Source organism: Cetorhinus maximus, chromosome 17 (assembly GCF_964194155.1).
Source record: "Cetorhinus maximus chromosome 17, sCetMax3.hap1.1, whole genome shotgun sequence".
Lineage (NCBI taxonomy): Eukaryota > Metazoa > Chordata > Chondrichthyes > Lamniformes > Cetorhinidae > Cetorhinus > Cetorhinus maximus.
In genome coordinates this window covers 43,679,394-43,706,171 of record NC_135895.1, presented here as the reverse complement: position 1 = coordinate 43,706,171, position 26,778 = coordinate 43,679,394, and the positions used below count along the sequence as shown (strand labels likewise).

The 26,778-nt window shown below is 39.6% G+C and overlaps 1 protein-coding gene across 3 annotated transcripts; it reads left to right on the top strand.

The window, feature by feature from the left end:
* Positions 1-3,324: 3,324 nt before the first annotated feature.
* btf3l4 (basic transcription factor 3-like 4) lies at positions 3,325-19,731 on the top strand. 3 transcript variants are annotated; one of them, XM_078561105.1, is made up of 6 exons: positions 3,325-3,448; positions 4,113-4,176; positions 9,118-9,231; positions 10,079-10,280; positions 15,921-15,980; positions 19,341-19,731. In XM_078561105.1, the coding sequence occupies exons 2-6, from the start codon at positions 4,123-4,125 to the stop codon at positions 19,385-19,387; spliced, it is 477 nt and encodes a 158-aa protein (XP_078417231.1). In that variant the 5' UTR covers positions 3,325-3,448; positions 4,113-4,122; the 3' UTR covers positions 19,388-19,731. The 3 variants fall into 3 exon arrangements, with proteins under 3 accessions (XP_078417231.1, XP_078417233.1, XP_078417232.1); XM_078561107.1 differs by lacking the exon at positions 3,325-3,448 and adding an exon at positions 3,462-3,834; XM_078561106.1 differs by lacking the exon at positions 3,325-3,448 and adding an exon at positions 3,563-3,586.
* Positions 19,732-26,778: the final 7,047 nt, after the last annotated feature.

Below are 26,778 nucleotides of genomic sequence, written 5' to 3'. Positions count from 1 at the left end.
TGGAATTTAGAAGGATGAGGGGGGAATCTGATTGAAACTTACAGAATACTGAAAGGCCTGGATAGAGTGGATGTGGGGAAGATGTTTTCATTAGTAGGAGAGACTAGGACCCGATGGCACAGCCTCGGAGTAAAGGGAAGACCTTTTAGAACAGAGATGAGGAGAAACTTCTTTAGCCAGAGAGTGGTGAATCTATGGAATTCATTGCCACAGAAAGCTGTGGAGGCCAGGTCATTGAGTGTATTTAAGACCGAGATAGATAGGTTCTTGATTGGTAAGGGGATCAAAGGTTATGGAGAGAAGGTGGGAGAATGGGGTTGAGAAACTTATCAGCCATGATTGAATGGCGGAGCAGACTCGATGGGCCGATTGGTCTAATTTCTGCTTCTATGTCTTATGGTCTTAAGTCGGGACCCAGTCCTATCTTTGAAGTATGAGAAGAATTGCTTCATGGGTGGTCACAAGAGCCCGTATCTGACGAAATGAAACCGCCGAAAGATCATTGAGTATATTGGTACAGCCTTTTATGGGTATTAATTGTGACAAATTCCTGGAAGGCATTATCTAACTCTAGTTGTTGATGAGCATGACTCAATCAAGTTTCATGTAGGTGGTTTCACCTGCCAGCTTGGCATACAAGTCTTTGATTTTTGGAATGGAGTGCCTGTCTAGCTTAGCCGTTTTATTAACCGTCAATTTGTAGTCTCCACAAATTTGGATGCTTTGGTCGGATTTAAGGATGGGGACTGTTGGCGCTGTCCGTTCAGAGAACTGCACAGGTTGTATAACGCCCAGTTTTTCTAGTCTGTCCAGTTCGGTGTTGACTTTTTCGCACAGTGCGTACGGTACCGGCCTCGCCTTCATGGATCAAGGGGTTGCCTCCAGATCCATATGAATTTTTGCCTGCAGCCCCTGAATCTTCCCAAGTTCATCTTTGAAGACTACGGCATACTTTCGAAATAGCTCAGGTAACCCATTTGCTCTCAACTGGAAAATCTCAGTCCATTCTAACTTAATCTTTTTTAACCAGTCTCGCCCCAGGAGGCTTGGCCCCTCGCCTGTTACTAGAATCAAGGGTAGCTTTGCCAATTGGCTTCCATAACGGACAGTTACTCTACTTACGCCTTTGACTTGAATGTCTTCACCTGTGTATATTTTTAGTTTGGCAGCTGTTACTTCTAAACTTAATTGATGTTTGCCATTATTCAGATATCTGAAGACATGTTCCCAAATTACTGTAGTGGAAGTTCCTGTGTCCACTTCCATTCTAACAGGTCTGCCATTTACTTTCACTGTTCCAAATATTGGTTCTGTCTTTCCAACTCTCAGATTAAACAATGAGTAAATATCTGAACTTGCTGTTTCAGCCTCTTCTACATTGTAAAGCTCACTGGTTTTTTTTCTTATGTTTAAAAGCCTGCTTGAATCTTTCCTTGCACTGTCTCATTATATGTCCATTTGTGACAATAATAACATTCGATTTTTTTTAAACTGCTAATCATTAAAAGACTGCTTATTTCCACCTCTACTGAAATTATTCTTTGTTTTTGCTGCTAAGTAATTTTTCCTCATTTTGCGGCTAGTGGGGGTTGTTTCCCGCTTCTTGGCAGAGTCTTGCATTTTTGCGCCCTTTTTGGCTGGGTTTTCCTGCCCGATGTGGAGGACGGCGCCATTTTACATGCCCTATATGGCTTCTGAATCTCTTACTGTGCTTTCCATGGCCAGTGCTATTTCCAACGTCTTCTTGAAATCCAGATTCGCTTTGGACAATAATCTCTTCTGAATTGTGTCCTCATTCACACCGCACAATCTCTGAGCATGTTGTTTAGAGATGTACCAAGCTCACGATGTTCTGTTAACTGCTTCAAACTTGCCATATAGCATGCAACAGTCGCACCTGGGGCTCTATTCCTCGAATTAAACTTGGACCTTCGCATCGTTACTAAGGGCTTTGGTTAATTATGGCCCTTTACGAGGTCCACCAATTCATCAAAATTTTTCAAATCTGGGGCAAGGTACCATCAAACTGCGAATCAAGCTGTAGGTTTTATTCCCTCATGCACTTAAGAGGATCGCTTGCATTGTCTCTTCCCCCGTAATCTCATTCGCTTGGAAAAAGAACGTGAGACGTTCGATGTAATGAGACCAATCGTCTGTGGCTGGGTTAAAAGCATAATTTCTTCCGAATTGTGGCATTTCGATGCAATTACTTTGTTGATTCGAACGGAACTTCTACTTACTCTCACTGGGTGAGGTACAGTGCCGATTTCTTTTCACATGATTTCTTCTGTTAAGTTTGTTTTACCCCCGTCACCAGTTTGTGAGTGGTGGCCGAGTTGATGCTATTGATAGAGTTTAAGTTTATTTACAAGGTACTCAGCATTAACTACATGTGTGCTTTCAACTCAGACTCTATCTCTACACAACTAACTACTGAGGTAGCCCGCACTGTTCTCCTATTGGGTGCTAAAGATCATGTGATCTTCCTTAACAAGCATTATTCTTAAAGGTATATTACACACAAAATAAAACCATAATTATCACGACAGTATAGGTGGGAGGCCTTCTGATAATTGGACAGAACAAGGGTGTCTCACAGTCCAGTCTTTAAAGGTTGAATCCTAGAAATAGCCTACTACTTGCTGCACAACCTTCTTATCCAAAGAAGCATAAGCATGAAATGGTTAGAGGAGGAGATCACCCATACACAGTAAAGGCTGAGTAGGCTGAGACTTTTTTCTCTAGAACAGAGAAGATTGAGAAGTGAAATGACAGTGGTCTTTAAAATTATAGAGTATATGGATAAAAATTTGTTTCCACATGTGGGGAAGTCCAAAATTAGGGGCGATAAATACAAAATAGTTATTAATAGATCCAATAAGGAATTCAGGAGAAATTTCTTTACTCAGAGACTGGTGAGAATGTGAAGCTGATTTAAAAAATAACGGCACAGAGCAACCTTGTCACACTTTTCAGGCCATATGCCCAGTGAAACAAGGGAACACTCCTGCATACAGAGCCTTCCCCTGCGGACTCCTGCCGCCGCTGGACAAGAAGATGGAACACCATGTTGTGTTTAATGGTCTACTTCAATTTTGTTAATTCTCTATAACTATTTCAAAGGAGCCTAATTGGAGTAGTAAAAGTAATCGAACTTGTAAACCGACTGCTGCTCCACTCTTCTCCTTCCATTCTCCAGCTGCAACCGGGCACCACTCATTTCTGGTGATACTGATTTTGTCGCAAAAGGCTGCCCTCCAATCGCCGCTCCGCTCGCCACTGCGCATGGGCAGGTTGGGTGCGGTGTGCGTGCGGCGGGGCAGCGCGGGCGCGTCACGTGCGGGGTGACGCGATGGACGCTCGCGCCCGTCTCCCGACCTCCATCTCTTTCCATATCCGCCATCTTGCTCACCGCGTGTTTCCTTTGGGTCCGGGCAAGCATAATAAGGTTTGTGAGTGGGGGGGCAAGAAAAGTTTTCTGTGATTGTAAGTCGTCGGACAGTCGGCACTCTGATAAGGTCGAGGTGAAATCCGCGTCCTGCCGAGTGGAGCGTTGCTGGGGGAAGGATTCGTATCGTTGGAACAAGTTAAAAATTAGTTGGCAGCTGGGATTTTAAAAGCGGGCTGTTTGTGCTAATTTAGTGGCTGGCTGTTGTTCAGAGGCCGGGGACGTTAGGCCGCGTCCTGACTTTTTGCGGGGTGCTGCGGGGTGGAGGAGGAAAGTACATTAATCTTGTGTCTAGGGAGAAACGTGGTCGTTGCCTGGGATCGTGAGTTTTACGAATCGGAGCGGGCTGTATTGCTGCTGTCGGTTACCTTCAGGAGCGACACAGCGTGAGTGTAGTTGAAGTTTTCAATTTGGCACCGTCCATTTATACTTGGTATTTGAGACATACCATTGAAGTGAAGCAGAATTGCGATGAATAAATTGAAGAATTGTGTATATTTGCAGAAGGTTAGACGTAAGCGTGCAGGCGTTGAAACTACGAATAGAAAATTTTGAGCAGAAACATAATTTTGAATTAACAGGAATAAATTGTATTTCGTATCTGCAAAGACAGCTAGACGTAAGTATCGATAATTTTAACTGATCTTTGATTTTTTTTTCCTAGAGTAAACACTATGAATCAGGAAAAGTTAGCTAAACTACAGGCTCAGGTCCGGATAGGAGGAAAGGTGAGATCTTTGTCTAATTACAGTTCAAATTGCTTAATACAGTGCAAGTCACATTGCCTATTTTTCATTTTCGCTGACGTTACATTTATATAATACGTTTCATAATCTCAGGACGTCCTAAAGTGTTTTTACAGGCAGTGAAGTACTTGTGAAGTGTAGTCACTCATTGCAATGTAGTATGTATTAATTTGCCTGTACTTGTGTATTACAGCATCTTAAGGCGTGTGTTTTTTTGCCACCAGTTTTTGCCTATATGCAATGGAGATAGCCTGGAACTGGTGAAGACGGTTGTGACAAATGCACTGTGGTCTTGGCTGAGATCGGCTAATATTGTAAAATCTTCCTGAGCAGTAAAATGTCAATATCGAGATGCAGTGTGACTTGAAGGAAAACTTTTTTGAAGATTTTTTTTTTGATTTACATCTTGAGTTTGTCCATAGCCTCTTCAATTGGAAGGTTGTGGGTTCAGGGCCCATTTTAGGATTTGAGTGTGTATTTGGCCTGACACTTCAGTGCAGGACTGAGGAAGTAGTGCGCTTTTATAGGCATAACCTTTTCGATAAGATGTTAAACTGAGGCCCCTGTTGCCTGTTCTGGATGTTCAGGCTGATGTACAAGATCCTGTGACATTATTTTGCAGAGCAGCAGGTGCCCTGTTCCCCCTCAACCAACAACATAGAGTGGAAAAAGTTACCCGTACTAAATGGCAGTGGCATTTACTATTAAGAGTGCTTTAATTCAAAGTAATTCATTGTATGTGATCAACTTTGGGAAGTTTGGGAGGCTTTGTGATATAATAAACTGCCCTGTAATATAATTGGGTTTTTCTATTCGTTCATAGGATGTGGGCATTACTGGCTAAGCCAGCATTTATTGCCCATGCCCTTGTTCAGATCGCATTTAAGAGTCAACCATATTGCTGTGTGTCTGGAGTCTCATGTAGGCAGATTTCCTTCCCTAAAGGACATTAGTGAACCAGTTAGGATTTTACAATAATCGACAATGGTTTCATGGTCATTTGCCGTGGCGGGATTCTAACTAGTCCAGCGACAATACCACTATGCCATCACCTCCCTATATCAGGTATTTACAAAAAAAAAGCATTATCAGAGCACCTTTACTACATGGGCTACAGCAGTTCAAGAAGATGACCCATCACCTTGGCAACTAGGGATAGGTAACAAATGTCGGCCTTGCCAGTGATGCCGAAATCCTGACAACTACAAATAAAGCTGTATACAAAGGAAATGCTTAGGTTGCTGATATTGATACTGGGATTCTACAAAAATATTTCTCTTTTTTTATTCATTCATGGAATGTGGGTTTTGCTGGCTGGGCCAGCATTTATTGCCCATCCCTAGCTGCCCTTGATGTGGTGGTGAGTTGCATCCTTAAACCGCTGCAGTCCATGTGGTGTAGGTACACCAAGATGTTCCAAGATTTTAACCCAACGACAGTGAAGGAATGGTGATATATTTCCAAGTCAGGATGCTGAGTGACTTGGAGGGGATCTTCCAGGTGGTGGTATTCCCATCCATCTGCTGCCCTTGTCCTTCTAGATAATAAGTGGTCGTGGGTTTGGAAAGTGCTATCTCAGGATCCTTGGTGAATTCCTGCAGTGCATCTTGTGGATGGTACACACTGCTGCTACTGTGCGTTGGTGGTGGAGGGAGTGAATGTTTGTGGATCAGGTGCCAATCAAGTGGGCTACTTTGTTCTGGACAGCGTCAAGCTTCTTGAGTGTTGTGTGAGCTGCACTCATCCAGGCAAGTGGGGAGTATTCCATCACACTCCTGACTTGTGACTTGTAGATGGTGGACAGACTTTGGAGAGTCAGGAGGTGAGTTACTCGTCGCAGGATTCCTAGCCCCTGACCCGCTCTTGTAGCCACAGTATTTATATGGCAAGTCCAGTTGATTGGCTTAATTAGCAGTTTCAAAGTTTAAACTATGGTAACAAAGGAAGCCTTTATGTATCTTTCATCTTGGATTATGTGAAGATTTTGAGGAATTAATTTCCCTTTAGTTAAAGTATAATCCACCCCGTAAACCCCACCCCCGAACCTCTGGGAACACACAAAGGCACTAAGAATGCAAACTGGTACTGAAGTGCTATTCTGGCTTTTGGATTAAGCCATATTGGGAGGCAGTGGCTTAGTGGTATTTTCAGTGGACTAGTATTCCAGAGACCCAGGGTAATGCTCTGGGGACACCGGGTTCGAATTCCATCACTGCAGATGGTGAAATTTGAATCTAATAAAAATCTGGAATTAAACGTTTGATAATGACCATGAAACCATTGCAGATTCTCGTAAAATCCCATCTGGTTAACTAATGTCCTTAGCTAACCTGGCCTATGTGTGACTCCAGACCCACAGCAATGTGGTTGATTCTTAAACAAGGGCAATTAGGAATAGACAATAAACGCTGGCCTAGCCAGCGACGCCCATGAACGAATAAAGAAAAGAAAAAAATTTGAAAGGAGACTTATTCTTAATTTGGCAGGTACCTTGACATGAGTGATCCGTGTGTTACATGCAACATGAGTTACATAGTGCAGGTACTTTTTGTTCCTCACCCAATGAATAGCAAATAAAATGTCTACCTGTGGAATGGATGTTGTCTCTAAGTGAACTATGCAATCTGATCTTGTCATATTACACTGCCTTTATTACAATATTATTTTGAACATTTAATTTCAAGCTTTTTCCCTCGAATCTCTACCGAAAGGAAAAGTCAGAAGGGAATGTTTGTTGAAAAGAACCTGTTTTAGAGTGAGCATTTGGATCCTGATGGCTTATTAAGTAAATACACAGTGAATAGGCAGCTCGAATGACATTATTCTTCACTTGGCCTTGAGATGTGAGTGGATCAGTGTTGTTATTTGGTGCGAATGTGTACTGTTCTCCACCTGGAGGGTGGAGTGTTGGAAATCACCCAAGGTTCCTAGTTCTGCACACTATTCAGTGATGGCGGCTAGAAGATGCTGTGAGTTAACAGTAGTATTGAGCTTGGCTTTGATGCCCTGCAGTTGAATTGGTTGTTCATTCAGGCAGGAAAAATTGCTACTTTGTTGCAGTACAAGATGACTGTCCCGTGCCAGAAACCATACCCCAGTTTGGGCAGTTGTATGCAGGAGCAAGGGGCACTTTGCATAAACTAAAGTGTGCATCGTGCTGGTGATGTATGTCTATTGTAATGTGAGACTCTTTCAGAAAGTTGAATGTGAATTTTACAGTATATTACCAATTTTGCAGTGAATGTTTCTGATTAGAAAGGGTTTGATCATAGATATAAATTATTCGTTTTTCTGAATTACGTTTGCTTTACCCTTAAATCTCCATTTATGAGTTGATACTAGAAAGAATTTTTCAGTCCTTTAGATTACTGTAAACTTAGAGGCGGTTACAGTAATATTCTTGGTCATTTCAGATGTTGCCTACCAAATTTAAATAATATAACTTTAATGGATTTTTGCAGATTTAGCCCTTTAGTAGGTTTCTCCCTCTTTGTTAAATTTGTTCCCTGTAGCAGTGCAGGTAAGGTGGTAGGGGTCAAATCTGCACTCTGGCATTTTCAGGTCACTATCTATAATGCAACTAGCTCATTTTTGATAGTTATTGGTAGTATTTGGCTTGGTTTCTCACATGACACAAGACAGCTATTATGGATCATACATTTGACTTTTACTTATGATAATGTGCATGTTTTTGGCTCTTGCTTTGTTTGTTTTTAAAATATTTCTTGCCCAGTTATTCCATGGCAGCCACACTTGAAAATGCGGATATGCACCTTTACTCTATGTTCCTTCCAAACCTGCAAGTAAAGCTAAATTTAAACATTTACTCGCGCTGTTCCTTTCTGAAGAGACAATTTAGAATGTGCAAGAATGGAATTAACCTTTCAATTTGAACAGTTGGCTTGGATCTCTCAACTAAGATTGGGAGCCTAATGTGCGAGTTACTGTGCAACAAATCTGTGTTTGACAATTTTGAAATCTCTTAAATCACCAAACATTGTTACTTTACCTCAAAGCCTTCTCTTCTTGACTAAAAGACCTGTTAATATAATTATATTCCGGTTTTACAAATAACTTGCAAGTATCGAAATACCACAGTTTCTAAATTGTGTGATTGCATAAAACTGAACCTAATGACTTTTGCAATGCTAATGTTAAATCTTTTGCCATCTTTAATTTATAGTATTGCCTACCATAATTACTAACTTACGTGTTATACATTTAACCTATTTATAGTAATACATTTTGCCTATTTGTTTCTGAGGACAATTCTTTAGTTTTCATAGTCCAGGCACTAGCTTTTGTGCATGGATATATGCATACTTGTTTCATTCCACTGGTCAATGTTTTTTAAAAAATTGTACAATAACTTTAATCAACAGATCAAGATTATTAATACATGAGAATAGTCTGGTGGCATAATGTTGTGGACTTGGATTTATGTCTGCCTGATGTATTTCCTTTTTTTAGCTGCTTCCCTTGAGAAATTTTATGCATTGTGTTAGACTTGGTCACAGCAACATTGGAAAAAATCTTGAGTGCAGCCTATTAAACTAAACAAAATTGTAATAGTAATAGAACAAAGGACCTTTAAAATAAACTATGTTTTGCTTATTTGTAATATGCCACTTTATTGCCAAGCTCATGTAAAATAATGTATTGTTTTCAGGTTGCAAAGTAAGCTTTGCATTAAGTGTGTTAAACATTTGTAATCTTGTGTTATTGCACAGGTAAATTATATTTGAATCTAAATGTTTATGTTGCTGAAAACAATGGTGGGATTCGGCATAAATATCTCTCAGGTTGATGTGGTTAGCAGTTTCAAAGTTTAAATTAATAGCAAAGAAAGCCTTTATGTATTTTTTCCCTTTTGACTAGTTTCTAGCAAGACTGATTAACTTTGCGATCAATGCAATTTGTCAGGGCACAGCTCGCAGAAAGAAGAAGGTAGTGCACAGAACAGCTACAGCTGATGACAAGAAATTGCAAAGCTCTCTGAAGAAACTGGCAGTTAATAATATTGCTGGAATTGAGGAGGTATATTTTGCATTTTACGCTTCATTATTTGATTTCCGCACAACTTTTAGGGTGCATTCCTCACCTTGTTTTGTTAGTAGAAATTATTTTTCCAATTTGTCTACTGTATGTAACATGATTACATTGTAGTTATGTTGCTGACATTGTTTTTATTTCCCCAGCATCGATCTTGCTTGGTGGAACAGTGCAATTAGTATCTGCTCTTTTTTTTGCCACCTCAGTTTCTTTAGAGAAGCACTTGGCAGTTCAACAACTATAAAATACATCCACAGAATTGGCTAAAGTGATGACTAGTTTGGTGAACTACCTAAAGGTTGTGCAATAGCTCTTCTGTTAACTTGTAAATACAGTGAACCATGTGCCATAAAGTTCCATGGTTCATTCTCTAGTCTTGCTCAATAAACGTAATCAAAACAGCACATTGGGCAGTACAAATTGGCCTAGGCTATGGTTCCTAATCCTGATAGTTGCACAGTAACTGCTGTTGAAAAATGTGAACCTGTGAATATTGGATGCGAATAAAGTTGGATGTGATTTCCTCTTTTTGTTGCTTTATGATTCATAACATAAACCCTCATTGCCTGGTCTTGAGCATGAAGAATAGCCAGTTGGTCTGGGCAGTAGAGGCAGCTGGCACTGACTGACCATACAGCAATGTTTTTGGAATAATGGATGAAAATTTGAATAACCCTGTACAGTAGTGGGAGAGGAATTTCATGATTTATGCTCATCAGCTGATTCCCCTGCAAGACACTAATGAAATTACTATTTAACACTAGTATTGAAAATATTTTGTTTTCAGATGAATGGCACACTTTTATGACTATTTCTATTTTATACCAAACAGGTGAATATGATTAAAGATGATGGTCAGGTCATTCACTTCAATAATCCTAAAGTGCAGGCCTCATTATCTGCCAATACCTTTGCTATTACCGGCCATGCTGAGACAAAACAAATCACAGAAATGCTTCCAGGCATTCTCAGCCAGCTTGGAGCTGACAGTCTAACAAGTCTTAGAAAGTTAGCTGAGCAGTTGCCACGGCAAGGTATGTATAGGATGATCTTGAGTGGTTTGCATAATTATATCTGCATTATTAGATTCTTAAAATAAAAAGTTGATCTTAGTCCTGTTTTGTCACATGAGAATATGTGCAGTGGGTTTTCCAAGCTAAGAAAACAATAGGAATGTGGACCTCTTCCATGGGAATATAGATCTATGCTGGTTGACATATATGTTGAACAAGCAGGTGATTCAATTTGCAGCCTATTGTACTAAATGAGAAATATTAGATGGGTCCCAGTGAATTCCAAGACACAAATTCACTTTTTTAGATAACGGTATCAGTTTAGTTTAAAATAAAGAACTTGCATTTATATAGTGCTTTTCGCAACCTCATGATGTCCCAAAGCATTTTATAACCATTTAAGTGCTTTCCAAGTGTGGTCACTGCTATAATGTAGGAAATGTGGTTGCTCGTCTGCACACAGCAAAATGGAAAGGGATAATCCGCTGTTAATTGAGGGATGAAATTTGACCAAGAAACTGGGGAGAACTCCCCTGTTGTTTGAATTAGTGTCATGGGAATCTTGTACATCAATCTGAGAAGGCAGTTGAGATATCGGGTTCCTGTCTCATTTGAAAGACAGCACCTCCAGCAATGCAGCATTACCTCAACACTGCACTGGAGTGTCAGTCTAGATTATGTGATCACATTCTTTTCATTCAGGTGAGAGTGCTACCGCTGAGCTAAAGCTTTTATTATAATAAATTGAGCCAGGATTTGTTCCCACAGTGCACTATCTATTTTCTACAGTAGCCCAAAACAAAAACTAACTTGTATTCTGATTTTTGCTTTTATGTGTTGATGGTGGTTGCATTTTGTTTGGCTTCAATGTACTTTGCCATGTGAATTTTCACACTGGCTTAGGCTGCTAGGCCTAGAATCTGAACATTCCTGGCTACAGAATATTCCGGAGGAATAGACTAAGGAGGGGCCAATGGTTTTAATCAAAGATTCAATTACAGCATTGAAACTTGGAAGTAGGAATTGTTAGAAATAAAAAATTGAATCTAGATGATTAGAGTTAGTGGAACTGTTACTTCATTAAGTGTTTATTTTAGATCAAAAACAGAGAATAGAAATAGAGGAATAGAGAAACCAATACATCAGAGAAAATTCAGGAATAGTGGGCCCATAATAATGGGTGACACAAACCCCAGAGCGAGATCAGCTTAAAAAAATATCGCTGCAAAGAATGATGGAGGAGTCCAGGATTGCTTTCAACATGGAAAGCTGTAGTGCTGAATCTTGTTTTAGGAAATAAAGTGGAGTAAGTAGCTACTGTAGGAGTAGGGAAGCATCTAGAAAACAACAACTAGATACATTTTCACAAGAATTAAAGTGCAGCAAAAGTTGAAAATTTCTTTAAGTGACTAGAGAGAATTAAAACAAGACTTTGGCACATTATAAATCTACAGCTAATAATAAAAAAAATCAAATGGACCTCAGAAAATGTAGTTGGTAAGCAAAAAAGTAGGCTGAGAAGGTAAGAAGAAAAGTGAGATTACTAAAATTAAGTGTATAGGATAACTAAGTACATGGATTTTGGGGGTGTGAGGAGTGATCCTGTCTGACCAAGCTTGTTGACTTCTTTTGAGGAAGTGACATTCCAGTATGAAGTGTTGTGCCTATACTTCCATACATTATTGCACACAAGCCTTGGTTAAACTCAAATTGTATTCAGGATAAATCTTGGATATAAAAAACATTGGCTAAAGGATAGAAAACAGTATGTATTTGGAGGAGATTCATCAAGGCAGGTGACATTGGTACTGTAAATTTAATCTCAAAAAATAAAACAAGGGGCCACAGATTTAAACTAATAAAGGATAAATTTAGTATGGATTTTGGGAAGTTCTTTATTCTCAATTAATTCCTAATCAATATGACAATTGACTCTTGGATGGTGATGTGGAAATGAGAACTCAGTAAGTCGCATGGCTCTCTGGATTGTGCTCCAAAGATATGGATGTCCAAGAAATTTCATTACAATCCTACAATTGCATCATGATGATATGACTGAAACTGTCTTGAGTGGGAGATCTGAAACAAACGCCTTCAAAATCTGCACTGGGGTCAAGCAAGGCTGAGAGAAAATGCCCATACTATTTACAATCCACCTGACAGTGATTATTCACCTCATCAAAGATTAACTGCCCACTGGTGTCAGCATTGAATGCTGTCTAGATGGAAAACTCTTTTGCCTCAGTTGGATCCGTGCCAAAACTAAACCAGCCACCATAAACATACATGATCTACATTTTGATGCTGACTTCAGTGTCGTTGCCCACATTGCACCAGGTTTGCAAGCCACTCTCGATCTCTTCAATTCTGCATTCAAGAGTCTTGGCCTGTCCTTAAATGCTGCCAAAACAAAACTATCAACCCACACCTGGTCAGCCAAATTTTCATCTCCCACTTATGTTGATGGAGAGACTCTGGAATATATTGAGCACTCCTCATATCTTGGCAGAAACCTCTCTCAAGAGGCTACCATTGACGAGGAGATCCAAAACCGAATCAGCTGCGTCAACTCAGCCTTCTTAAAAAAAACTGCAGCAGCGAGTGTTTGGCAATGAAGACCTCTGCAAATCAACAAATGTCCTTGTGTACAGAGCTATTGTTGTCACCACACTGCTGTACTGCAGTGAGACCAGCGACACACAAGAGCGCCAGAGAAATTCCATTATTTGTCCTCTGCTGCAACCTCTGGATTCAATGGGAAGACCGTCAAACAAACGCTAGTGTCCTTCTTGAATGCAGCTCCACAAGCATTCAGGCAAAACCAACTTTGGACTGGACACTGTACAAAAATCGTCTTCCCTGCCAGGTCCTGTTTTGTCAGCTCTCAAATGGCCAACATTCCAGGGGAGGCTGGAGAAAATGCTTCAGAGATTCTCTGGAGCTCTCCTTGAAGCACAGCAGCATTGACATTAATGATTGGGAGGAGCTTGCTACCAATTGTTCAGATTGGCGACAACTTGTCCATCAAGCTGCATCGTGCTTTTGATTCCTGACGTCTTAATGATAAGGCAGAGTGGCAGCAGAGGAGGAAAGAAAAAGAAGCCAATCCTGCACTTCAGATCCCACTACCTCATGAGACATCCTGCCCCATGTGTCCAAAGATCTGTGGATCAAGAATCTGCCTGTTCAATCACATTTAGACCCATGGCAGAAACTCATGACCTTGAGTAGACATCATTATCGGGCCAATGGACAGCTGCTGACAACAACAACAGAAATCAAAACCTTTGGAAACATTTTTTTAAAAATTGAGTGGCTTTAGCATGATTTTCAATGGATGAACTAAATGGCCTCTTTCTGGACCCTGAAACACGCATCCTAAAATGATGAGAGAAGTTGAGAGGGAAAGAAGTCTCTCATCACATTCTCTCATGCTTCCTTGAATAAAGAAGTTGTGCTAGAGACTGAAAGTTTGGTAGCATAACATTTTTATGTTCAGAAAGGAATAAACAAGGTAACTATGGGGCAATTAATTTAACTTGTTTATGAGAAAACCTATAGAGGCTATATTACAGAATAATGTTATTAATTGGAAATATATGGGTTAAAGTCAGTGGATTGTAAAAGGCAAGTCATGTTTGCCAATTTGAGAGTTTTGAGGAGATAAGTGTTGATAAAGAAAATGATGTACATGTGTATATGGGGGTGATAGAGGTATTCAAAATCATGAGGGGTCTGGGCTGAGTAGCTGGGGTAAAATTCTTCTCATTGGTGGAAGGATTAAGAATGAGGGGGCACAGTTTAAGGTAATTGACAAAAGAATCAATGGAGGCATGAGGAGAAACTGAAAAGGACACATAAGCAGATAGATTTGACAACAAATGTAATATGGAGAAATAGATTTTGGAAAGGAGAATACACTAAATGATAGAACTTTGAAAGGAGCTTAGCCACTTGAAGGCTCAGATGTGTCAACCTTGGCTCAGTGGTGGCATTCACCTCTTGAATTATAAGATCATAGATTCAAGCCCCACTCTAGAGATTTAAACACTGTTGACGATGCTGCCTTTCAGATGAATCGTTAAACTGAGCCTTGTTAGCTTTTTGACAGGATATAAAAGATGCCATGGAAGAGTAGGGAAGTTCTCCCAGTGTGGTGGCCAACATTTATTCCTCAACTAACACCAATAATGCAGATTATCTAGTCATTTATCTCATTGGTGTTTGTGGGACCTTATAGTTTACTAATTAGTTGCTACACTTGCCTACCTTACAACAGTGACTGCACTTCAAAAGCACTGCATTGATCATAAAAGATTTTGGGATGTCCAGAGTTCATGACAGCAGCTATATGTCCAATTTCTTTATAACTCAGGAAAAGTAAATAAAGCTTTTTTTTTTCTTTTAAAAATAAATAGAGTCCCAGGTTATATAAATTTGGGCAAGGGATGGATAGTAGTAGACATGTGCAACTCTACTTATGCTGTATTTAAAATATTGGCCAGTTTTGTGTTCCTTACTTAACAGTGGATCTCAGAGTAGAGTTGAGGTAGAAGATCAGCCGTGCTGTTATTGAATGCAGAGCAAGCTCAGAAAGCTGAACGGCCTACTCCTCCTGTTTTCTTATGTTATAAAGCAGGTGCGGAGAAGATTCCTTGGGATAATACCAAGGGTGAAAGACTTTTTAATTAAAGTATAGACTGCAGAAACTGGGGCTTTCTTCATTAGAACAGAGAAGGTTAAGAGGGAATCTGGTCAAGGTGTTCCAGGTTATGAAGGATTATTGGAGAAAATCTGTTTCCATTGTTGATGAATCAGTAACTACAGTTCATGGGTTTAAGTTAATTGCCAAAAGAATGAAGTGAGAGATTAAGAACTTTTTTAAAACTCCGGTTTCATGACAAAGAATGCCCCACCTGAAAAGGTGGAGGAAGTAAAATCCAAAATGTGTTTTAAATGGAAAGTGCATAAATGTAAAGGTTACAGGTAAAAGGGTTACCTGCATAACTGAACTGGAACAGACTAAATTAGCTGAAAAATTTTCTTCTGTGCTCTGAAATTCTATGATTGTTAATTAGCGTGCTTTTAAAGAAAGAATAAGACTTGTATTAATGTAGTTCCCGTCACAAGCTTGAAGTCCCAAAGTACTTTAAAGCCAGTGAAGTACTTTTGAAGTGTAGTTGCTGTTGTAATGTAGGAAAGATGGTGGAATTTGTGTACAGGAAGCTCCTACAGACAGCAATATAATAATGATCCAGATAATCTGTTTTAATGATAATTGGGGATAAAAATTGGATAATGTATCAGGGATAACTCTTCTTCGAAATGGAATTTCTTAGTGCAATTGGGATACTTGTGAGCTTATTAGTTTAGAGTTGTTACTGCCCTATTGGCTGGTCTTATTCTGTTTTATCTCTGTGAACTTACAAATGGCAATTTGATTTTAAATGTGTCACAATCTGAGTAGATTCTTGGATCAGTTTGAGTCATGAAAATGATTTTTTATAGTGACTTTCCACTGTACGTAATTCATGTCTTTAACTGTAAAGAAGCATGGTAGTACGTTAAGAACCACAGAGACAGTCGGACCTACATGGTAGCATTCCTTTTACATGTAGCTTTTAGTAATGAGCTAAAAATGTATTTTCTCTTCAAATCTAGTTTTGGATAATAAAACGCCCAAAGCTGAAGACATTGATGAAGAAGATGATGACGTCCCAGGTAAATTAGAATTAGTATTTACCTTGCAAACTGGCTCTTGGTTCCTTATTGGCCAGAGAACTGTTGTCAGCACAGAAATTTCCTGTTGTACAATTCTTCCCATCACATTGTCAGTGTCTCTAAATTTATGTACTTGAGCAACAGGACCACAGAAGTCAGCATTGATCAGTTTGTCAGTGCTATATGTGTTGGTGGCCTTCTGCATTTTGGAGCATGTTGGAGCACCAGGAAATATTTAGGCACTAAGACTAAATTCTGCCATCCTCACAGATTAAGAAAGTACATCATTCTAGACTTGTAGCCAAGGTAAACTTGGGGAATTTTTTGGGTTCTGAAAAAAAGACCATTTCATGATGGAAATGTATGATTAAAAATACATGCAAATATATTATGAGATCATTAAGATTGTGTGCCTAAATATACAAATCCTTTCAGTGTCCATTCGTAACATTTATAGAGAGAATGTATTGCTGCATCTGAGGCCCAGATGCACCACTGGAGATCAGAAAGTCATCTTGTTCAGTCTTGGATCCTGGAGCTTGCTCAGGCTTGGGAACATATGTGCAAGCCCTGTGGTAATGGTCACTGTCTCATGTCAAATGGCTGGATTGGTGTTGCAAAGGTCTCTGAGAATGTCCCATTATTTGCTTAATTACCTAGCCCCAGGCAGAGACATTTATTCAGATTAACAAATGTCCTGTGTGCTTGAACACTTTTGTCACAGAAAGGGGTTGCATCTTGTAGCGACTAACGAGAGTTGTGCCAGTCTACTCATTGAGGAGTTGTGGGTTTAATGCTTTCTCTCTAGTGGGCAGTCCCAACAAGCACTGGTATTTTGGGGTTGATAACAGCCATGTTCCTGGTGACGCCTGGACTGTTCACCAGATTTGCAGGTACTGGTAATTTGTGAAGAAGGGTACTTTTATGGCTGCAGGCACTTCAGTTTGGTATAGAAGGGTGGCATTTGTGGAGTATACACAGGTTCAAATGCTTTATTTTGAATTGGCCTCCCACCATTTTGCAGCAGCTGGTGTTTAGGGTTTAGCTCCATGCCATTTTATATTCGTCCTCAATGGTCAGCCAAGATCGCATTTCCACAGTATCGTTCAGGCCTCCTAGATGCAGAATGGCATAATGGAATTGTAGAAACTTATGGCACCGCCACTAATAGAATCATAGATACTTACAGCACAGCAGGTTGCTATTTGGTCTGTCATGTCTGTGCTAGCTGTTAGAGCAGTCATGCTTAGTACCAGATCTGCATTTTTTTGTCCATAAGTCTGCAAGCTCCTCCTCAAGTACCTGATCATTTTCCAATAATTTTGATTCCATCTCCTCTAGTTGTTGTTGTCCCACTTGCCAGAGGGGAATTGTTTTTTTCCCCTATTTGATCAAAACCTCTCATCATTTTAAAAATCTCTTATTAGATCACCTCTTATAACCTACTGTGTTCAAAGGAAAATAGTCCTAACTTTTGCAACCTCTCCTTGTAATTGAGGTCCCTCATCCCTGGTAATATTCTGATGAGCTTCCTCTGTACCCTTTCTACTGACTTTGTCTTTTCTAAAATGTGGTGCCCAGAATTGTTCACAATATTCCAAATGAGGCTTAACCAGTGATTTATAAAGCTCTAGCGTGATGGGCTAGTTTTGCAGTTATAACATTGGTGAAACTACCAGCGTTGCTGTCATTATCCTATGAAACTGACAGCAGCTTCTGACATGTGCAGTTAAATGCAAAGATACAGAAGCTTTTGTTTGTGATTCCCTGCTCGCCCACGAGGTATGCTATCAAAGTATGCGCAGATGGAAATCCTGGAAATTGCCTGAATAGATGTGAGCTTTCACTTTTTATGCTTTCTGTCACTCTCAAAACCTTGAAAACGTTATGCCAATTGAAAGAGTTGTAACTGGATTTTTGCTGCCACGCTAACATGTCGTTACTGCTGAACAACCTCTGGTCCTGAAAAACCACTTATATTTGTGGAATGTAAGATTTCTCCATTATGATAAATTAATAGATTTTTTATTTTAATTTTTTATATTTCAGCTTCTACCTTAATCCATTTGTACGTCCCTATCTATCTCGCGCTCTATAAAATGTTTAAAAAGTGAAGGTTAATCAGCTAATTTTATTTCCTGGTTTGCTGCCTGCACAAATTCTTCAGTGTGATTGGGTGTTTAGTCTGCTTGATGACATCACTGTGCCTGGAACTGGAGATCCTCTATAGTTGGCGCAATTTTCTTTGTCATCCAGGTCACGTTAACTTTGACCGTTATACCTTTCCCTTCAAAGGAATATACCTAGTTTGTTTCTGAATATTCTGTTTGTTGAATGTCCTCCATTACTGCTTTATTCTAGAATCTCACCTGTGCTAGGTCTCTTAAATACTGAAATTAGTTTTTACCTGGTTGAGCATTTTTATCTTTGATAGATTCTGGTCTCTTTCCATAATTAATTTAAATTATTTGTCACTGTTAGGTAGATGTTCTCCTATTGTGTGATGCTCCACTTGCCTTACCTCATTTCCCAGAGCCAAACCCAAAATTGCTTCCTTCCTGGTTGGACTGGAGGTATATTGATAATGCCCTGTCATGCACCTATCAGAATTTTTTTCTCCTCCCCTCCCCTTAGCACTGTTTATCCCAGTCTATACACCTTTTACACACCTTGTGGAATTTGCTCCTCAACTTAAGCCATGGATTCACTCTGAGAAGCATCAAGTAAATTATTTCTATTTGGAACTGTAACACCATCCTTATTCAATATTTCCTTGCCATGCCCCTGCTCTTTTCCTTCTCTACCATTCCTGAATATTTGGTAATTGGGAATAGTAATAACTCATTCCTGCCCTGCTGGTTCAACCTTCATTGAGGAATTGGCCTGATTTGGTGACTCCTGTCTGCAGCCATCTACAATGAATACTTCTGGAGTTCTCCATTGAAACATTTCTAGAGTATGTTACTCTTTTTTTCTCCCCTTCTTCTGTTGTGTTTCTTGCCAAGCACCCACTCGCACTGCTACATCTGAGTCTTCGGTATATCATCCTCTTGTGCCATTACCTTCTATGGGAAGCTAACAGCTGCCAAGTAACATCAAGGCTGCTCTGAAAGCTACCAGGTGGCACACACAAATGGCACAGTAGTGGGCTGAAGTCAGGAATTTGGAGCTGTTGAGGCAGCAAATCAATATTCAATCATTCTGCCATTAATATATTGATGTTGCAGCCTTTGGAGCTGCTTGAACATTTTTATTAGTGTATTTAACAGTTTCTGTCTCAACCTGTTAAAATCAGATAAAAATGTTTCATAAGTAGTACAACATTTATGATTTAAACTCTTGCATTTTTTGTTTTTTCAGACCTCGTTGAAAATTTTGATGAGGCATCAAAGAATGAAGCCAACTAATGCTGCTGGCAGACCATAGACTAGGATAAAGACTGTACCAACAAGGAAACTTATTCCAAAGTTTTACCATATTAAAGAGTGAAAAATCACAAGTTTGCAAATACAGTGAACTAAGGCATTTTATATTTTAATGATGCTGAATGTTCAGCATCTTTCAATTGGTTGAAATCACTTGTTTGCATTTTGCACTTCGAAAGAGAATCCTTTGGTCTGAAGTTTGTAAGACAGTGAAATTTCATTAAAACGCAACCTGAATAGGTTGAAAACACAGTGATGGGCAAGCTGGCGAAGAAGTCTTATTTAAGGTTTTCCCTCATGACATGCAAATAAAATAGATTGATTAACTCCTTGTACATCGTGTGAATTTCATTTTCGTGTTTATTTAATTAAATTGGACTCAATGGAATTAGCTGAAGGGACATACCCTTTTCAGAAGGTAAAATGAAATCAAGGTATGCTTAACTTTTATAATTCTCCAAAGCATACCCTTACCAGGTATCATTGTCTAACTCCAGAAGTGGCAGACATGACAGCAAAGCTATTCTGTGTGTCATTGTATCATGTTTTGTCATACCAAACTGCAGATAGTTAAAAATGCAATGGTTTTCTACTTGGCCTACAGACACACATGGCTGTAACAGAATTGTTGGTTGAGACTCTGCCTAATATTTAAAATCCCCTTTTTTTCCTGTCTGTTCTTGCGTAGAAAGTAATTTGTGGTTCTACTGGGTAAATCCTAATTTGCCATTCTTCCTGTGACTATAGGGTAGTGCTAAATGATTCAGTTATGGAGGGCATCAGTACTGCATCCGGTCTTAGCTACACATGAACCTTAGAGTTGGTATCTGAAAAATGCAGTCAGGAGTGGCACCTCTAGCATTGTTCCTGGTGCAGGGAAACAAGCCAGTTGTAAATATAGGCTGAGGTCGATTTACTTTGCATTTTGGTAATCAAACTTTAGACATATCAGGCGCAGGTAATACATTTGCACGTAGTAAGATAGAGAAAAGCCCATGTTTTTTCTAAAAAGTACCAGATTAGTTAGTAGAACTGTGATATTTATGACTTCACTGTCAAGAACAATGGTAGGACCAGACAACTACAGTTATTGAAGTCAAATTAAATAATCATTGAAGCACTGTTTTTTGCCCATTAAGTACAGTCAAGACCTATTGTCTCCTTTTGATATCAGTTTTCCCCATTGTAATTGTAGCTATGAAATGTTTGAGCAGTGCATAAATGCATTGATCCCTGATCCATAATCGGATGATTCTACACAAACCCTAGTTTAGCATATCAACTGCAAGTTGTAAAATGCAGATTAATAAGCTGCACATCAATAAGGATCATAAAATTGATGTCCATTGAACAGAGGATATTGATTATTTCTCTGGCATGGTTAAAAAGTTGATTAAGACAGAGGTTTTAACTGGCAGCTATTACTGTAAACAGCTATGCACCATATGGGTCATAATCTAAGCATAGTAAATTGTAAACCATTTTAAAAGCTATTGTCGGTTCTGCTCTAACAACTTAAAAATTATATTGATGTCCTCAAACCCCAAATAGACATGCTGCAGAATCTTCTCGTGCTTGAGATTTTGATTGGGCGGAAATGGGTTAGGTTAAAATAGTATGAATCATAATTTATAAAAATGCAATAATTCTCTAACTGATAATATACACTCTTATTGAACTTTGGCTCCCATAGTTTACAAGGTTTGTTGAGGACAGTCACAATAGTCTACATCACCCTGCAAAAAGCTTGCTACTTTTTGCTTCTGTGGAGAGCACTTTGGTTCTCGTTGAATTGAGTTCTATTATGTTCAAGCCTAAATCATTTCCATCTAACTTATCAAGGTAAGTTTTGTATATAGTACAATTCATTGTGATATATTGTGAAGCTCCACCTTGATTTAGTTACATCATAATGTATGAAGAACCAAAGACCAGTCACTTTCCACAATCTCAATATGATAATGTAGTGTTTCTATGTATGTAGCTACACCTATTGTAGAAAGGCTAACATTAATTAGCAAAGAGTTGTAATTTCATTGTGAAAAATTAGTATTTAAATAAAAATTGTTAATGTAACATATTTAAAGTCCAATCTATCTTGCAGGTACATTTAAAGGCTACTTTGCACATCTGGTTTCACAAATAAATTAGATAATTGAACAGTTCATCTGTTTTGATGGTGTATGAGGGATGAATGTAGGCCAGGACAGTAGAAAGGCTCCACGTTTTAAATGTGCTAGGGTATCTTTTGCTTCCTGGATGAGAGATCCTAGTTTAACATATCTGAAAGACAGCAATGTAGCATTATTGTGAGAAAAATGTTTCCTCAGTCATGTCAGACTCCTTGCCAAACAAACATGTTGTTGCAATCTCAATTTCAGCACCATGGTCCATTTGGAGGTATGTACTTGTGTGATGTATGCCTCTTACAAGGAGAGCAGAGCATCACCTTTGTGCTGGCTGAATACTGCATGTATGTGTACCTGTCCAGCAGCTCAAGTGGTTGGATTTATAATGTTTAAACATAACTCAAATCTGAATCCTGTGGTGGCAGTCTTATAGCTGTTCAGTTGGATGCTGCAGTGGTACTGCTTTGTTGGATGACCACTGAGTGAGTCTCTGGAGGCAACAATCTGTTTCATAATGAAACAATATATGCTTAGAATGGGAGATCTTACCATAAGACAATTGAAGCATCGATAAATGTTATGATGCTTTGATTTTTTTTAAACTATTAATTTTCCTCCCCTGATGGTGCTGTCTTGTTTATTGGAGTAGAGTTCCAAACAGTGGTCAACTTTCTTGCTAAACTAGTCATCATTCATTTATAAACTTTTGAGTGTTCACTGAACATTGTGCAATCATCAGCGAGCATCCCCATTCTGACCTTATGATGGAAGGAAGGTCATTGATGAAGGTGGTTGGGTTGTGGACACTATCCTGAGGAACTCCTGCATTGATGTCCTGGAGTTGAGATGACTGACCTCCAACAACCACACCATCTTTCTTTGTGCTAGGTATGACTCCAACTAGTGGAGAGTTTTCCCCCTGATTCCCATTGTCTCCATTTTTGCTAGGGCTCCTTGATGCCACACTGTCAAATGCGGCCTTGATGTCAAGGGCAGTCACTCTCACCTCACCTCGGGAGTTCAGCTCTTTTGTCCATGTTTGACCCAAGGCTGTAATGAGATCAAGAGCTGAGTGGCCCTAGCAGAAGCCAAACTGGGAGTCAGTGAGCAGGTGATTGCTAGGCAAGTGCTGCTTGATAGCACTGTTGATGACTTCTTCCATTACTTTACAGGTGATCGAGAATAGACTGATGAGGCGGTAATTGGCCGGGTTGGATTTGTCTTGCTTTGTGTATGGGACGTACCTGTGCAATTTTTCATATAGCCGGGTAGATGCCAGTATTGTAGCTGTACTGGAACAGCTTTGGTTAGGGGTGTGACAAGTTCTGGAGCACAAGTCTTCAGTCGCACAGCTTTGTTACCTCCACCTTTCTGATTAATTTTTTGGCCTCTGTCTTGCTCTTTATAAGTGTCATCCAATTTGTTGTATCTGGTATGCCTATTTTTACAACCTTTACAGATGTTCCTTTATTGATTTAATCAATTTCAATATTATTTTGAAAGTCCAGGTTACATATCAGAATAGCAAGGGATGAGATAGAGGTACATATTAGGACTGGGATGGTAAAGAAGGAGCTCACCCATGACCCAATGCAATATATGTCTATCAGAAATAAACTGGTCCTGTCTGCTTCAACTAGGGTGTGGCCTTAATAGTTAGATTGTGATTAATTCTAAGAGTCATCTAGAACAATGCATGACGACTGCAGTGGTTCAAGAAGGCAGCTCACCGCCACCAGCTCAAGGGCAACTAGGGATGGGCAATAAATGCTGATCTAGCCAGCGAAGCCCACATCCCGTGAATGAACAAAAGAAATAAAAATTTGGCTTTTTTTTCTAAATGTAAGTTGATGGTGTAGCCCCACTGAATTTGTGTGGAAAGACTCCATTGCCAAACGTGAATTTTTTTTGAATTGGATTAGAAAATAATACAGTCTAGAAAATCTGCTATTTACCTAAATACATGGGAAATCTGTAAAATTGATTCCTATTCTTTGTCTACTCTTGCTAGTTGGCATATCAGCAATATACTTTATGCACTACAGAGGTGACACTAAATTGCATTTTTTTTCAGTGCCTCCACTTGTGAAACACTGCCACTGTTAGAGCTGGAGCTAAGAAATACTGAAACCAAGGCAACTATTGAAATGTAATTGTTCACAAAACTTTGTTTCCATTAATCTATGAAGGAAGAATTATGATTGGTACATTGCTCCCTGCAAAGGAAAGTTAATATGGATTGTGTATCGCTTGATAAAGGATAATTGAATAAACCAATATATATTACTGAAGATCCAGCTCATCTGAGATTTTTACAATAATTTTAAAAATATGGTGCACCATTTATTAATCAATTGCCAGGTTTGTCTGATTCAATTTAGTGACATTCCAAAACATTTGATAGTATACTTGTTGACCATGGAAGGTTAAAAAGTTATTTGCAATTTACAGATTAATTTAAAAAATTTAGTATGTAATGAAATTCTTGATATGCCTATGTTCAGTCTTGCCGCTTTAAAACCTTTATACCAATTTTACTGGTTTTATTTGAATGACCTGCAAGAGTCCAACCATTTCCAGCATTGATGATTCTTTTTAATATTTAAATTTCATTATCTAAGTTTCTACATGATGTAATGGCATAGATTTTTAATATTTCTAAATATCACGCTAGTGGATCTATCAAGGTATTGTACAAAGTAAACTGGCTGTGTTCGCCCAAACGTTGCCCCGACTCAGCTCATCTTCTGCTGAAGCCCTCATTCACACCCCTTGGCAGGTCTCCTACATTCTCCCTACTGTAAACTTGAGGTCACTCAAAACCGCTGCCTGCTTGTTAACTCAAACCATGTCCAGTTCCTCTATCACTCCTGTGCTAGCTGACCTACAGTGGGTCCTGATCAAACAGTTCTTGATTTTAAAATACTCATCCTTGTTTTCAAATCCCTCCATAGCCTCAGCCCTCAGTTTCTGTAATCTCCTTGAGGCAGAAAACAGTGGCTAGGAGATATATCTGAGCTTGCCAAATTATGGCCTCTTTTATATCCCCAATTTTAAATGTTCCACTATTGGTGTCATGTGTTCAGTTGCCTAAGTCCCAAGCTCTGGAGTACCCTCCCTACACCTTTTCAACTCTACCTCACTCTCCTCCTTTAAGACACTCCTTTACAACCTACCTCTTTGAGCAAGCTTTTGGTCATCTGATCTAACATCTCCTTATGTGGCTCAACATCATACTTTGTTTTCTAATGCTCCTATGAAGCACCTTGGGAGTTTCATTGCATTAAAGGTGCTATATAAATACAAGTGTTTTATGACAGAATTATACTACAAAATATACAATGTATTAATCTGTTATGGTGAGGCTGCCCATAAATGGCTCACATGATGGGCCTGCTCTTTTAACACCTGTGATGAAACAAAAACAACTGACCTTAGGTTTAAACTGGAGTCGTGGTTTGGGAATTACAGTTCCTGTTGGGTCTTTGGACTTCTGTGCATGCACTGACCAGGAAAGGGCCGTACATGTGTAGTTCATCCGTTTTCACATCTTCAGGTCAGGAACCAGCCCTATACATGTGCGTAAAAGAAAAGTGAAACTGCAGGTCAGGTGACCTGAAGAGTGCCATTTGAGAGAAGGTGTTCCATGGAGAGAGACAAGGGAGAAGGTCCCAAACAAAGGTGATCCCAAACCAGGGAGTGGGGCAGAAACAGGTCCCAGGTAAGGGACAAGAACAGAGACCACAAACAGATCCTGTTGAGTAAAGTTGAGAAAAAGGAGCAGAGCAATAGGCTCTGAATTAGAGCTGTGGGGAGCAGGCTTGAAGCAAAGTAGATTCGAGAGAAGCCTGAAGATCTGAGAGGGCAGCTAAAGGTTGATGACTCCGTGCTGCAGGTCATAAGGGCAAACATACTCTTTGGAGCAGTGGGTGCTCTGCTTGGCACAGGTGAAGATCTGAAATTATGCTTGGAAGGTGTGAAGCTTGAGCCCACATGGGGATCCAGAAGAGTGGAATTTCAGTAGGCGAGATTGAAACCCTAGAGGTGGATCCCTGTTGAAGCTGTCGGCAGTGACGTTTGGGAGAGAATTCCAAGGAGAGTTCTTCAAATGTGGAGATTGGAAACCCTCGAGAGAAAGACAGAGTTTCAGTGAGACCAGTTAGCTCACGGTGTAACAAGCGTCTGGGTGGGTTGTTGAGAAATCCATAGAATCTGCTTTGGTTGCATCTGTCATTTACTTTGGAGCGTGGTGTGTCTGACCACAGTTCACCAGTTGTTTCACATGTATCGCATACTTATCCTGAATATTAGAATATAAGACAGATATAGCTTTAGGCTAAGGGGTGGTACATTTAAATCAGAGATGAGGAGGAATTACTTTTCTCAAAGGGTCGTGAATCTGTGGAATTCACTACCGCAGGGTGCAGTGGATGCTGGGACGCTGAATATCTTTAAGGAGGAGATAGACAGATTTTTAATTAGTAATGGGTTGAAAGGTTAAGGGGAGAGGGCGGGAAATTGGAGTTGAGGCCAAAATGAGATCAGCCATGATTGTAATGAATGGCAGGGCAGGCTCGAGGGGCTGAATTGCCTCCTGCTCCTAGTCCTTATGTTCTATATGGTAAATTGTGTCATCTTTCTGAATTTGTGTGCATTCTTAAAGATATAGCTGGGGTGAAGGAATTGTGAATATTTGAATCATTTTCTTGTGTTTGAACTGAGATTTTTCCAACCTTTTTGTCTGATGTAATATAGTTCATTTTTCTTTAATAAATGTTTTATCCTTTGTGTTAAAAGTTCATCTGCAGACTTCTATGAATTTGTTCAATGATCTACCTTCATGGTTTCTTTAAAAAATGTTAGAATCTATCGAGCCAGGTGTCGCTCTGGGATCTGACTTGTCCAGTATTAACATCAGCTGGGATCGTAACAGACCACAATTTATTTCCATACTGTTTTATCCCCACCTTTTAGCCTATTTTGATCGCCTCCCCCCACCCCACCCCCACTAGGACCATCTGTCACTTGCTCATCCTGCTTTCTACCCTTAATGTCACCATTAGCACATCCTTTAGCTAATATCACCACCATCAACACCCCTTTGACCTTTTGTTTATGACATCTTTGGCAATCTCTCCTTTGCCTCCACCTATCACTGGCCCTCTATCCAGCTTCACCTGTCCAACCTCCCTTAAACAGCTTATATTTCACCACATTTCTATTTCTCTTTAGTTCTGATGAAGA

Excerpts from the sequence above, each read along its gene's own strand:
- btf3l4 (XM_078561105.1), top strand. The coding sequence starts at position 4,123 with ATGAATCAGGAAAAGTTAGCTAAACTACAGGCTCAGGTCCGGATAGGA. Across the intron at positions 9,232-10,078 it reads ATATTGCTGGAATTGAGGAG|GTGAATATGATTAAAGATGA; the intron begins GTATATTTTGCA and ends TATACCAAACAG. Across the intron at positions 10,281-15,920 it reads TGAGCAGTTGCCACGGCAAG|TTTTGGATAATAAAACGCCC; the intron begins GTATGTATAGGA and ends CTTCAAATCTAG.